This window comes from Schistocerca nitens, chromosome 10, assembly GCF_023898315.1.
Source record: "Schistocerca nitens isolate TAMUIC-IGC-003100 chromosome 10, iqSchNite1.1, whole genome shotgun sequence".
In the NCBI taxonomy this organism is placed as follows: Eukaryota; Metazoa; Arthropoda; class Insecta; order Orthoptera; family Acrididae; genus Schistocerca; species Schistocerca nitens.
Window position 1 is genome coordinate 126,730,198 of NC_064623.1, and position 15,350 is coordinate 126,745,547.

Genomic DNA, 15,350 nt, shown 5'->3' on the forward strand with positions numbered 1-15,350 from the left:
TGACAGTGTTGTTCGGTCAATACTGGAAGAAGTAGATGTGATCTGCTGCAGAGACCCATTTTCACCAATGTGCAGCAAACAGCATACCCCAAAACACTTTTACATACTCTGGCACTGTACTCTGTCGTCGGATCTGGCACAGATCCCGCTTCATATGTCGGACAAGCCTCTGACCAAATTCTGTGATGAGGTATCGACATCCAGCACCTTGCCACCTACTCGAGGTTTCACCATCCTTCACCCATTTTCCACAGACACCCATAACAGCAGCACATGTACAGCAGAGAAGACTCACCATATTCAAATGCTCGTCCCAATCGCTGGGCCATAAAAATGTGTTCTATTTCGATGTCACTTATGCAACTAGTACTGACACTTTAATGATTCTCCCGCTCTGCTTATATACTGCCCTCATGCATCACACGCCCATGACACCACCAGGCAACGTTCAGTCTCATGGTGGACAGTAACTGCTGCAGCTACTCACCATCTGTGTCAGCTGCTCCCAGACGAGCTTGATCTGGTCGATCCTCTCCTGGATCAGCTCCCTCTCCTCAGGGTGCTCGGCTCCGATCGCCTCTGCTTCCTGCTGCAAGGAGTCCAGCTTGGCCTGAATAGCAGCCAGATCACGCTCCATGCCAGATAGCCGACGCTGTAACACGACATGCAACGCACGGTAAGTTCCAGGAATGTACTGGATGCAAAAGTACTAAAATTGACTTTTCTCATTATATCCTTAATGTACTGAAAATTCAACATAGTATGCTCTGACCAAAAACACTGAGAACGACAAAATTAACACAGAAATAGCAGCACAATCTAAAGTGATACTCCTAAAACTGGCCCAAAAAGAAATAGTATTTCTGACACAGCAAAATTACGTCAATAAGATAAGATTAAACCATTTATTATTCTGAAGAGGAAGGAAGATGAAGATGTGACAAACATTATCCTTTTCTGCAGTTACACAATTACTTTGAATTCACACATATCAATAATTCACTCTAAGAAGTCGCTCAACATGGTGGTTGACAGAAGTAGGCGTTTCAAAAGAAGTCTAACAACATCGGTCTGTGCTACAGTTTTGTCAGCACAGCCAATCAAATAAGCCTTATCTATCAGACAGCACAGTACTCTGCGAGGCTACGTATTCAAACTAAGCTATACTTGGAAATGGATGTCCTCTACACGTGATCGAAAATCGCACAGCGACAATACGGAAACAGTGTGGCTACAACAATGCCAGTGTACTGACAAAAAGTACATCATAAGTATATGGAAGTGAGTGAATATATTTGTCAAATATCATACAGACTTCAGACTTCTGTGTCAGCCACCACGCTGAGTGAGTTCTTAGAGGGTATAATTACTAAGCACTTGGCGGAGAATGCTAGGGGCTACTTTCAATCAGTATCTCTATTTTTACACACTTGAACAATGTATGGGAAAAATGAACACCTAAATCTTTTTATGAAAACACTTATTCCTCATTTTATTGTGATGCTCACACTTCTGTATGCACATATCGGGCAACAAAATATTTTGGTATTTGGGAGATGATGTAGTAGTTTGAAATTCTGTAAAAAGGCTTTAACATAATGAAAACTGCCCTTATTTTAATTACTGCCATCCCAATTCCCTGATTGTAACAGTGATACTTTCACACCCAATTCCTGATAACCCAAAATGAGCAGCTCTTCTTCAAACTTTTTCTTGTCTGTCAATCCTCTCTGGTAAAGATATAAAACTGCTCAGTAATACTCTAGAAGAGGACCAAAAAATGCTGTGCAAGCAATTTTTCTAGGGTATTTGTTATGCTTTCTGCATCTTCTGTCAATTGTAATTTTGTGATTCTTGAGTTTCTCCCGGCGTATTTGATAATCAAAATATCCACGGGTGTGCTGCCGGTCTACAGTGTCCAACGGGCACAATATTTCGGCGATCATACATGCCGCCATCATCAGGTGAACTGACGGACTGAGCTCCTGTGAACGTGCCGGCACGGAGATCCGTACGCTATGGCTGCTCTGAGCAGCCATAGCGTACGGATCTCCGTGCCGGCACGTTCACAGGAGCTCAGTCCGTCAGTTCACCTGATGATGGCGACATGTATGATCGCCGAAATATTGTGCCCGTTGGACACTGTAGACCGGCAGCACACCCGTGGATATTTTGATAATTGTAATTTTGTTTACTGTAAACCGTAAATATTTAATTGAATCGACAACCTTCATATTACAGCCCCCCCCCCAAATAAAAAAGAATAATAAAAAAATAAATAAAAATAATAATAATAATAAAACAACACTTTGAATCAAACCATAAAAAAATTCTGTGAAGGAAAACTCTCATATTTCCAAAGAGGGATTGAAAGAAGAGGGAGGCTGATTTTACTTAAAAGGTTATTTGAGAAAAATTATTTCACTAATTGTGCGAGAGCTTTTAACCAAAATTCAATTAATTTCACCTGAAGTGTCATAATGCCAGTGAGGTCCATCTCCAGACTGTCCGTCGACTGGAGAATACGCTTCTTGTCCTCGATCCAGGACATGGTCTCCCGACACTCGATGTGATATGTCTGCACTCCATGCGCAGAGTTCAGTTCCTCTTTCTTTGCTTCTGCTTTCTCTCGTAGCTGTGCCCATTCGTGGTTCAACTGTAAACAAATATACGCATTCAGTTTATGAAAAATTTCTGTGGAGCGACAATGGTTTGTTAACAGTAAACTCTTAATAGGTAACCACTATAGACAGTAGGCAGTAAACTTTTAAGTAATTTGAAAAATGCTGTTGCAAATTTGACCGAGCACTACACGCCAAATAAAAAATGATGTCAAAGTGAAGTAAAGCATATTTGGGAAGTGTCCTCATTCACGACATACTCAGTTCACAACATAAAAGTGAGCGGGTCATCCAGAAAATAAGTTTGCCTATTTTTTTAAAAAAGAAAACAAGCTTACATCAAAAACTTTACTGGCAGTACATATAGCACTCTTAGAGCTATTTTTTGACACAACCAGCACCAGAATTGAGACACTTGTCATACTGTGGGACCAATTTTTGTATTCTTGTGTTGTAAAAGTCTGCCAGTCTTTTTCAGCTCTTTGTCATTGTGAAAATGCTGAACAAAAGACAGGAACATCTTGGGGCACAAGGAAAAATGGAAACTGCTGGGAGCAAGATTGGGACTGTGCGGAGAATGGTCAACCAATTCCCTGCTAAACTCCTTCAGAACAGCTGTTGTGCACCACATTGTATGTGGGAGAGCAGTGTCACAAATCTGCACAATACTTCCACTGAGTATATCACACCTCTCACTGTGACTGGAAAGTATCAGTTTCCCAGAGTTACACGATAATGGTCTGTGTTCGCTGTTTCAACTCCGGGCACGACACCAGTGACAAAATGCCCTTCTACACAAGAACATTGCGCACACCACGTTCCGCACCAATGCAGTCTGTTAGAGCTTTGCCTCGACTGTAAATCCAGTGCGATACCAATCCATTGGCTGCTGCTCAGTTTCCAGATACACCTCATCGCCTGTTAAGATCCTGTCAAGAAGCTTATCCGAGTCATAATGGTACTGATTCCTATGTGTTAATGCTGCCCCTAAGCGATTCAGTTTCATGTTCAGATAACAAGTTTATCGGTACCCATCTGGTGCACACTTTCTTCAACAGCAGGCACTTAGTGACAATTCCACACAGCAAGGATTGCTATATCTACGGAAAATGCTGCACAGAACCACAATCTCCGTAATGCACTACTGCACCAACTACACGAGGTCATCAATGATGGACAGTCGCCCACAGCCCTCTTCAATACAGATACTGTTGATCTTTGAAAAATTCCCAAACCGGCAACGCACGTATTCACTTGTGACCTACAGCCCATACTCCTGATACAACAGGTGGTACATCTGGACACTTCTGTGTTCCGTGCATTAAGAAAGATTATCACAGACTGAATGTCACAGTTGGCAAAAGAAAGAGTAAGAGCCACCACCTTCAGCCACTGCTAGAGCACTGTTGACAACAGCATAGACTTCTATGGCCGTCATGTGATTGCATGCCATAGCTCTGTCACACCCTGCTACTTTCCAGCTGAATACTTTTACTTTAAGAAAAACCAACCTTAGTTTCTGGAAGAACGTAGTAGGCAACTGTCTAGCAAAAATCTTTATCTCCGAAACAATGTTTCTATTAATCTGCTTATCGTAACATTTCCTTTACTCGTACAATTCTTCCTGAAAATTTTTCTTCAGATTCTAAATGGAATACTCTGCTGCAAAAAGTCATCATCACAATCAGTAACAAAAGTACTTTAAAAAAAAATTTATATTAAATGATACACTTCTGTGAGTTTGCAAAATAAAATTACAGGCAGAATCGTTAAACAAATTACGTTTTTAGAAGATACATTTCCTCTGGATTGAGTATTCAAATTTTATGCACAATATTTCCATCAGCAGATGCAACTGCCTTCAACATGTACTATGAGTAAAAGTACTAGGTTGCCTCCCAACTGGACTCGGTTTAGTGTGCAGGGGGAGATGACTCTCTGGATGACTGTCTGGACATAACTGAAACTATGGCTGCTATCAATATAACAGCAAAAGTTCAACATTTATTTCTTTAAGTTTCCCTACAGATCTTTTAACTTTCTTAATATATCCTGAATATTCTAATCTATATCTCTATGATACATTACAAAACTTATGAGATTAAATCTTAATACACTCACAAAATTGCTATATATTTACAAATATTAGGCATATCAGAATTTTCCAATTAGCACTCCTGACAGGATTACATATACTAATTGAGGCTTTGCTTAGTGTTGCCAGATTTACGCAGGATGTCCTCAATTTGTAGTGGGCAGTGACCCGACTGACATAAGCCTTACACGGGACATCAAATGTACAGACTTTTTGCCACTATTACCAATTCGAAATACCATGTACGTTCACTTAAAAATTGGTCAACTAAATGAAATTTCCAAAATGAGTTTCTGAATGTACCAATGGCAGTGACCAAAAATTTTGGAACACAGTGCGCCACAAGGTTGCAATCAGCTGATTAACTAAAAGTAGGCCTCAGCACAAGCCACAACTCCATACTTCAAAGACACTAAGTCACATGGCTTTAATCGTATTATCAGTGCGACCACACTGCTTTCTGAAAAGTCCTTCAGCCCCCCCCCCCCCCCAAATTGCGCTCACTGAGGGGATAAGACTTCTCTTAGCATACCGTGCAGAGTGGCTGAAGTTGAGCAGCAAAAAATAATTCATCTGTGCACACGGCCCAACTGTAGATTATGCACGTTACAGGATAATAATTAGTGTTTGAACATACTGTTGACTTACACTGGAGTGAATAGGAAATTTTTATATCACCAGCTTCAAGTTGGTACTGTTCATGAACAGAACAGCACTTTTGAGTAAAGTTGTACCAGTGTACCAACTTTGTTCATAAAATATTATAAGGAAATACTGATCTAATTATTGAAAGTTGATGTCCTTTTGTCCCAATTTTTAGGTCTTTGCGCCACTGATTTTTTAAACCGCCAGCCCATAAATCTTCATTTCCTGCCAATTGGATCTTGTTCCATATTTGGATGACAAAAGTAATTAACGTCATAATAAACATCACCTGGTTCTGCCGTGCAACTATCTGTTCGCTGTTGGGATGCTCCACATGCAGCAACTGGCGAGCCAGCTGGTTGACAACTGCAACACGGGACGCATTGGCATTCATCTCCTTCTCGAAGCCATCGTAGCGGTGCTTCATGATCTCCACGTCCTCGATGTCTTTCACTGGAACCATAGTCTGGAGCATGCGGTCCTGGAGGCACGAACAATCAATTGTTAATAAATAGATATCACGCAACTACAGTCGTCGGAAGAATTATGTACAGAAATAATTGTCACTGAAACGAAAATTTAAATATTGCCAAATATTGGGAGAGTTGCACTTTTAGCCCATTTGTGATTTTAGTATCAAACACAACCTTATTATGATCCAAATATTTCAATATAAAGTGTCAATCACAATAATCATGAAGCATAAAGTTATTTGTAAGGCTTTTCTTTCCTAAAGTTACTTTCAGTGACAGTATTTTCCAAAATATGACATGGAAAGTTTATATTTTTTAATTTTATTCAGCACAGAATTCAAATGTAATATGGGCATTTTTTTACAACAATAATTCATGTTTAAATGTTTTATTGCCTGAAGGAAGACACTTTAGCAATATGCATTTCATATCAATTTTAGATATTATCCACATATTAAATATAAAAATTCCTGTATTTAATTGTGCAGATTTTATTGCAAATTTTAAGAAGTCCTACATCCCACCTACAACTGCAAAACCCCCAGAGAAATTCTGGCATTGCACAGGTTAAGCAAAAGCTAATATCAAAAATTGTAACAATAATCAGATAATGGTAGACAAAATATTTTCTAATATTTAAGATATATTGGGCTGGTCATGCTAAACAACAAATAACACCTTTTTGTCTACCTAATTCTATTCTTGCTGTCGGGTTTCAATACAACACTAATGTGTTACTAATTACATCAGAATTTCTTCATTTCTATATCAAATATGAGCAAGCACATCTGTCAGTCACAATGTTGACCGATACAAATTAAGCTGTTACTTCCCATGCCCAATTGTTCTTGCCCAGAATGCTTGCCCTTACACAAATCTACATAAACATACTAGAGATGGGCAAAACTGTTCTTTTCAGAGATTGGATCAGAACTGTTCACTCCCTGAAATGAATTAGCTCTTTTTCATGACTCACCACTCATTTACAAAAGAAAATAAATGAAAGGCACATTGCCCTTTAAACTTGGTTTATTCCAGTACTATACCTGTATTTTGATCTTATTTGATCCTATTTTGAAGTAACACAGATAATGAGTAAGAATTTTGTATTGTTTATTGAAATTTCCACGATATGACAAAGTTTTTGATTATTGATTTATTTTGCACTAGCGTGGTTTTTTGGGTGATCGGAAAATGTTGTAACTTGAGATTTACATTAACAATATATTTGGCTATAATGTATTAAAATTTCATTAACCTCATACAAATACATCGCAAGCCATATATTTTTCCTTTCGAAGACGCCTAAAATCGCAAAATCCGTACCAGAATAAGAAAAAAAAATATAAATTTGACTGTAAAACGAAAGTGATGGATATAGCCTTACGCAGAATAAAACAAGGAAAATATTGGTGTATCACATTTTGCGATACGTTTATCGGTTCGCTCGTAATTAAAGCGTAAATTCGAGTGTCCATAATAAAAATCCTATAGTAAGAGGAGTCATCAGGAACCTAATCTAATCAGTTTAAACAAATAAAAATAAAATAAAAACAATTGATGTATACATAACATAATAATGTAATATACATAGCGGTATTACTACGAAGAACAATATCCAGTGGGGACAAACTCCGATGCAGAGGCGCTGAGTCGAGCAGGTCGAGCCGCGAGCTTTATTACTGCGTGAGCTGAGACCGCAGAGACCAGAGTGACACCAGAGTCGCTTTGCTCGACGCTCTGGCTAGAGTCGAGACGGTGGGGTGAGCGTTGAGCGGGCGAGCTCCGAGGGTGGGGGAAGCGGTGAACTCACCCGCTCGGAGCCAAATCGTCCGTTCCCTTGCGAGCCGGTTTTTGCAAGTAGTTCCAATGTTATCCGCTAGGTGGCTCTCTGTCCTGTTGCTCGCATCAACTGCCCAGAGGGCAGGACGTGCGACTGAAACGATCGCCGACAGAGTGCGATGCGAAGTTAAGCTGCGCCAGACACTGCACAGTGCACACGGCAGACGACGCACAGAGACTGCCCGGCATATGTGAAACACAAAATCCAATGGGGCACTGCACAATGCAGGCAGCCAAGGTAGAAGCAGGGCAGAGGCCGGCGCTGGCTGTGTTGTGTGGCGTGCACTGTGCTCTGACCAGCAGAGGCGCTGCTGATATGCTCCGTCTCTCTCTCTCTCTCTCTCTCTCTCTCTCTCTCTCTCTGCCGTGGGAAACGTTTGGAGCTACCGTTCTTTTTTTCTGAATCACTGATTGTTCACTCCTTTGAAAGATTGAACTCTATGAATTAGTTCAAGAGCGGATCCCCCATCTCTAAAACATACCAAAGTCCAACGGCAATACAGGGCCCACGCGAAGAAGCAAGATAGCCCAGCATACTTTGATTAACCAATGTTGGAGAAAGGACTTCGTATTGCCTTTCGCATCTGCCTCCAGATGCGCACACACACACACAAATTGGCTCTCTTATTTACCAGCTCCTGCCCCCCCCCCTCCCCATTTCCCTCCCCCAACCCCCACCCTCCTGCATTTGCCCTGAAATATCAGTTTCCATTATCTTCTAACTTCTGCAACCCACCTATGTTGCCAAAGAGATTGCCAAAGAATTACTCCATCCTTCGAGGGTCTCACTGAAAGCACAATAAGCAATCCCCCCTAATGTCCACCTCCAACATCCTACTTGATGTACTGTACAGGGCAGTAAGATACATGCCAATGTGATATGAGAAACATATGTTACTGACTGAAGTCACTCTTTTTACACTTAAGTGTCAACAAAATTTATTAAATTTATGGAGAATAAAATTCTTTTATTTCCATCAATGATCAGAAAAGTTTGGTCCTGTGACTACTGGTTTCGGTCAGCAATGACCACCTTCATCAGATGTGTAGCAGAACATGGGAAATGAAATACTACTAGCAGACAGTTTACAGCTTAAAACAATATTTTATTATACTTTTCTCAGAACAGTGTGTCGCGAGATATGACAAGCCCTCTGGTGGTTAAGTTCCTCCAACTTCTTGCCTATGCTGCATTCTGGCTACTATGCCAACAGAGAACACTTATTACTTACTTTAGTCTTGTTTTCATCCATTTCACTCCTCTCCCCAGCTATTTTATCTTATGTAGGCACATGATATTTTTAATTAAATTGACCACAAGAGCATGTCAATCACATGCGGTCACTTAATCATTTCCTTTACAACATTTTTAAATTTAACTTTATTTGTGCTCTTAATTTTTTACGTTTTCCCCACTGTAATGACTTATACACTTGGTAAGCTCACTATAGACTTTATCTATTGGCTTCTTCATTTTATTGCATTCTGTACAATTTTATAATTAACGAATGCGTGTAAACGTACAGCAGACACATCCAATGAGCTTACGCCACAATCTTAGGTTGTGGCTACCGAACTGCAGTTTGTTGTGAATAGTAGTGCTACTAACAGTGTGACTCCGCTGGCACTGTGGTCTAGCGCACACAATATTTTAAATACACATAATGATCCTAACCTGTTTGTGTGAGTATTTTGTGATGATACCACTGCAGTCTCATTACATTATGAGATGATGTAAAATCCTGTATATTTTGTCAGATTTTAAGTACATATTTCAGAATCTATTGGTTTAATACTTTTCAATATGGCAGACCTTTTTGTTTCAACATGTAAACTGTCTGCCACTTTTTTTTAATTTCCCACGTTTTGCTGTATATCTGAAGATTGTCACTGTCGACCGAAACCAATAGTCTGAGGACCAAAACTTTTGCAATCATTAACAGAAATAAAAGAAATTTATCCTACACTTCCTGGATCACCATTTTAATTTGCGACTATCACAGCTTGTGAAATTAATTTTATGTAATGTTTATTTTCTCTCGTTCCCTCCACAAAATTATATCATTTAACTTATAACTGCCTCAATCAATGTAAGCTCTCCACCTGCACCAGTAACAACACATCGCTCACCTTCTCGCTTATCCACTGACCGACACCGTCTGACTCGCTGAGCAGTTTGTACAGAGACAATGCGTCAAGCAGCCGCTGCTTCCTGAGTTTGGCAAACTCCAGGAGTTCTTTGTAGCGGTGGTCAATGCTGGCCAGCCTTTCGACAACCTGTGAGCAATTTACAAGCAGTCAGGACGACGAATTCACAGTCTAATTTGGTCACTTAGATTACTTAATAACACTGCACACCGTGGCTTACCTGTGGAGCCTGGCGGTCCTGCTCTCCCAGCTGGGACGCCTGCTGGTGCAGGGCTTCTATGGCTCCCGCGTAGTTCTTCAGCTCGTCCGTCACGTCCTTGTGCTTTTTCAGCAATGACTGCACGTTGGCTTCGTCACGGCCGACATCTTCGCTAGAAACGAGCCGCAGCGTATCCAACATCCAAATGTCGACGTCGTCCGCATCTGCGAAGAACTGGAAAAAACGGACACGGTCACAACTTTTGTGGGATTTCCAAAACTGAAAAACACTGACAACACATGTTTCGTGTACACAATAATTTTTCAGGCAGTGTTTTCTTCTTCACACACCACGGAAAGGTCGTGTGAACACAAAGTGGAGCATACTGGAAGTAAGCTTGCAAGGTGCAAGCAATAAAACTTGGTCACTGACAACCGAATCAACTGAGCAGGGAAAGGGGCAATGGTGGGGGTGGGAGAAGCCACACTGCAGCAGTGGAGGAGCAGCTCAAATTGCAGACTTGCTCTTCCAATATAAATTTGAAGACCACACTCACAATTTCATATACTACTGAGTACTCTACAAGCCAACAAGACAGCAATGCCACACTTTTTAAAACTGACTTAGCAAATACCAATGCTCCCAAGTCCATTGAGCAACAGCCTGCCCACAGGTGAGTGAGGTTGCAGTTCCTTAGGAACAGAGAGATTAACTCACCCAGTGCTATTGTTCATTCTCAAGTGATATTACAGAGTTGCCACGTATAATTTCCGTGGTATTTGTGTAACTGACTACACTAGTAATTCTTATTACAATCATTATTAGTCATATTAATATGGATCACTGAAGACTTTGAATATGGTAAACTGAAAACGATTTGAAACTGATGACCTTTTCTATTAAAATGTAAATGTTGAAACCACTGGAGTAACTTTATAATGTAAAATCTTTGACACCACGTTCTTGGTGGGAGGGAGCGATATGACATGTGACATGTTTGTAGAAGTCATAAGTTGGACCTCATATTGGGGTGGGGGGTTGCACTTTGAGTAGAAAGTGTTAATAAAATGTGAAGAAGTCCATATCAAAGCCTGCACGATTTCATTCAAATGACTTGCATAAAGAGTCCTAAAACCTGGAAACAATTTTTCAGACAGAAATATTCTCGTGTCACCGCCGGACACCACACTTGCTAGGTGGTAGCTTAAATCGGCCGCGGTCCATTAGTACATGTCGGACCCGCGTGTCGCCACTGTCAGGATCGCAGACCGAGCGCCACCACAAGGCAGGTCTCGAGAGACGTACTAGCACTCGCCCCAGTTGTATGGACGACATTGCTAGCGACTACACGTACGAAGCCTTTCTCTCATTTGCCGAGAGACCGTTAGAATAGCCTTCAGCTAAGTCCATGGCTACGACCTAGCAAGGCGCCATTTGTACCATTGCATGTATCTCAAGATAGTCTCACTTGTATCATCAAGAATGCTGTATACCAAAGGACGATATAAAAGTTAAGTGTTCTAGTAGCTACGTTCTTTTCTTTATCACATTGATTACGAATCCTGTTCCAGACTTCGCGCCAGTCGGCGTGTGTGTACGTGTGCCCTTTCGGCTACCCGTCTCTGTGGACTGGCTGCCTTGTCAGTCCACTACAAATATCATACATCTTGCACTAAAACTGTGCCAACAATGACATACTTTAAGTAAAACAGATTCACTTTAATATCATCAATCTATAATTTGTGAACATCTTAATTTCCTCTTATTTGTTGTCATGGTTTGACAAAATATGTCGTGAACTCATTCACAGAAAATACTTGCGAGTTTTGGTATCTAAAATAACTTAAAGTGATTCTTCAGTTCCCCCTGGTTTATTTGTGGATCGAATAGTTCACAGGTGTGCTGCCAGTCCGCCAGTGTCCAATGGGTACAATATTCCGGCGATCAAACACGGCACCATTGGCAGGTGTGCTGACAAACTGAGCTCCTGAATGTGCATGGCCAACGAGTATCCCCTCCCACCACAAGCTGTTCCCTCTACAGTCTGCACCCGCAGATGTGCGACAGCACTCGTGGAGATGCTCGCACCAGAGTCTGCTGTAGCGTCGATTTAACTGCTCTGTCTGTCCCAGTTGCAAAATTGTTGTGTTTGCTGAGAGTCTTCTTAATTAGACCCAGTGCTAGTTCCCTGGTCTTGCTGAGATTATAGAAACGAGCCGGAGGCATAATTAAAAAAACCAGCACCTGTATGTAAGAAGTATTGACCCTGGCTGTTGAGACAACCCACTGTGACACAAGGTGGTGAATGGCTGTTTCCAAATTCCCGGGGCTGCGATGTTAACCAGTTCCACAGATACAGCTGGACGTCTTCGTCCGAGGTGAATTGTTTGCCCCTCAGAGGCTTTGTAAGGGGCCCAAAAATGGCGTAATTACAGGGAGAGAGGTCCAGACTGTATGGGGGATGGCCGAGAACATAATATTTAAATTTCTGCAGGAGCGCCGCGTCTGTGTTGGCCGTATGAGGCTTTGCATTGTTGTGGAACAGAATGACCCCACTGGCGAGATTGCCATTGTCATTTTGATCTTATCGCTTGGCGAATGATGGTCAAGGCTTGCGAGTAACACTGGGTATTCACTTTTGTCCTGTGCTGCAGGAAGTGGGTCAAGGAAAAACGTCAGCATAATGATTCACCTCAGACGATGATGTTCAGCTGTATGTGCAGAACTGGTTAACATCACAGCCATTCACTGCCTTGTGTCAGTGGGACAGGTGTCTTAACAGCCAGGGTCAATACTTTTAACATACAGGTGCTGGTTTCTGAAATTATGCCTCCGGCTTGTTTCTTTTTGGACACCTCTTATATAATTATTCCTGATGCGAATTTCGATGGCTACTCTACTGACTCCTTCCCAGTATTTGGAAGCCTGTACTTAAATCCTGGAATGGTCGTATTTCATTGAATGATTTTCTGCCGAACAGTGCTCTACAGATTTGTTGGGATACATTACTCAAGTGTGCCACTGGTGTTCTCAGTTTCGATCTAGAAATGTGCGCACTGTTCATCCAATATATGACTTACTACATTGGCACACAATTTGATATACCCTGGCCTTCCACACTCCCCTATAATATCCATGTTTTACTGGGCAGGCAAAAGACAAATCTTACATGGTGCTCTTTCAGTATGAACCCAACTTTTCCTGGCAGTGTGCCTGCGTATAGTATGAACTCTGTGGCTACCTCTGCCTATGGGATTTCTTCTATCTCAACAGTCTGTACTGTAGTGGTGGAGCTAAAAAGCCATTCTGCCTACCCTTTTTAACACCGCTCTGAGTGTTCCAGTTCCTGGGGCAGACACACTGTGTCTGATATTGTCTATGCCCTGTGTATTAGTGTTTTAGTAGCCCATTCCTCTGCACAGGGCGGTGGTAGCTATCTACATGCAAATACAGGTCAGTGCATGTTTCCTTCCAATACCCACCATTGGTGAGGGTGCCATTTGCTCTTCTCTTGAGCAAGACATCCAGGAATGGTTGTCTTCTTTCTTCTTTGCCAGAGGGGGGTCATCAAGAAATTGTTACAAGGACCTGTGCCGCCAAGATTTTATGGATTCACGAAGGTTCGCGAAAATGTGGTGCTCACATTACATCCACAATTTTGCAGGTTTTGTGAAATGTCTCAACAACTACAGGTCTAAGAACTCAGATACTGTGGTGAGCTTTGACACTGTTTTGTTACTCACCAGGTTGCCTTTATGAGAGTCTAGAACATCAATCACAATTTTGAGTAGAAGACCAACAATCTTTTCAAGCATGTCCTAATCAATACGTATTTTCTATTTAAGAGAGAACATTTCGAGAAAATAGATGGAGCTACAATGGGCAGCCCACTCTTGCTAGTGTTTGCAAATTTGCACATGGAGCACTTCCAAGGAGGACGAGGCCCTGATGTCATCTAAATGTACACCAACAAGTTAGCAGTCAGAGCACTGTTTGTGAGAAAATCATGTGATGGAATATGATCATACATGGATTTGAGCACAGACCTTCAAATACTGGAAGAACGTTGTTAGAGAAGCCATCAAAATCCTATCATTCTCAACTGTGACTATAATCTCAGCAAGGCTTGGGTACTAGCACTGGGTCTAATTAACATTATACTCAGCAAAGAAAATGATCTGGTGACCAGGAAACCTAAGTCACAAAGGGTGCTGACATGCATCCTCAAGTACAGACCACGGAGGGAACAGCTTGCAGTGGGAGGGTACGAGAGTTGGCTGCACACCCTCAGGACCTCAGTTAATCAGTGCACCTAAATATTGTGCCCAATGGACACTATGAACCGGCAGTACACCCATAGACTGTTCATCTTCTGAACTGTAGATTGTACATTCAACCTAATAGCTGATCAGGAATTGACAGCTAACCTTAAATGAAATCATTGTAATATGCATAAATAAAATTTTTTGTATAAATTGATTACACAAATGATAGGCAGTTGCAGGATTTAGTCACAGAGTGAGGCACATTTGAAAATCTGGTACAATTTAAGGAGGAAGAACCATATAAATTTGACTGTAGCTGTGAAGGGGGCGATGTCAAACAAATTTGTCACAAGAATCCTATGGAAATTAATTCACCCACATAGGAGGCTGCTAATAAAATTCTCATTCAATCAACTCTTTTGTGTTGTTGGTCAGTATGGAATAGTTTCAAAGTTAAGTAAAAGGAAATTTTCAAATGGCTGTCATGCTCCATAACAAGGCTGCTAGTCACTGCAAAAGGACCACTATTATGTTAAATAAACTCAATCCTTCCTGCTGTCAATAGTATTTTAAAATTTTGTATGTGGCTGGAGCAGCAACTGTAGAAGGAAATCATTTTGTAGAAATAATGAACAGCTAATCAGTTACAAACTGGAATGTTTATTAAAATCCCTTTTACCATGGTTTCAACACTTATAAAATCACCACCTTCAGAAGGAAACATAGACAACTGTATTACATGTTATGGCAGAGGTATGTTGAAACAATGATTCTGTATTTTTGTGATTCAGCCTAGAACTTATGGGACAAACATGCTGGATCTGCCCAATCTTGTCAGGAGCCGTTTCCTTCCCACATCAAAGCCGAAATAACTACGCTACGTTAATAATATTCATGTCTACAGACTGAGGATGTTTTGTGGAAAACAACAATTATTCTTGTACAATGGTCAATCAATCCACAAGTGTCTCTAGTAGAAGCAAACAGCAGGAGCAAATGCAAAGCAGGCATAGCCAGCTCACACTTTGGGTGTGTCATTCCGACACAAAAACCATAGGTTTC

At 41.2% G+C, this 15,350-nt stretch overlaps 1 protein-coding gene across 6 annotated transcripts in view; it reads right to left on the reverse strand.

The window, feature by feature from the left end:
• LOC126210075 (spectrin beta chain) overlaps positions 1–15,350 on the reverse strand; it is a 483,285-nt gene that overhangs the window by 103,680 nt on the left and 364,255 nt on the right. For all 6 annotated transcript variants that reach the window (XM_049939199.1, XM_049939197.1, XM_049939200.1 and 3 more), the window contains exons 14-18: positions 10,045–10,257; positions 9,807–9,953; positions 5,651–5,842; positions 2,468–2,656; positions 488–652 (exon numbers count right to left, since the gene is read on the reverse strand). In XM_049939199.1, the coding sequence (XP_049795156.1) occupies positions 488–652; positions 2,468–2,656; positions 5,651–5,842; positions 9,807–9,953; positions 10,045–10,257 (906 nt within the window). The remainder of the gene's footprint in view (positions 1–487; positions 653–2,467; positions 2,657–5,650; positions 5,843–9,806; positions 9,954–10,044; positions 10,258–15,350) is intronic.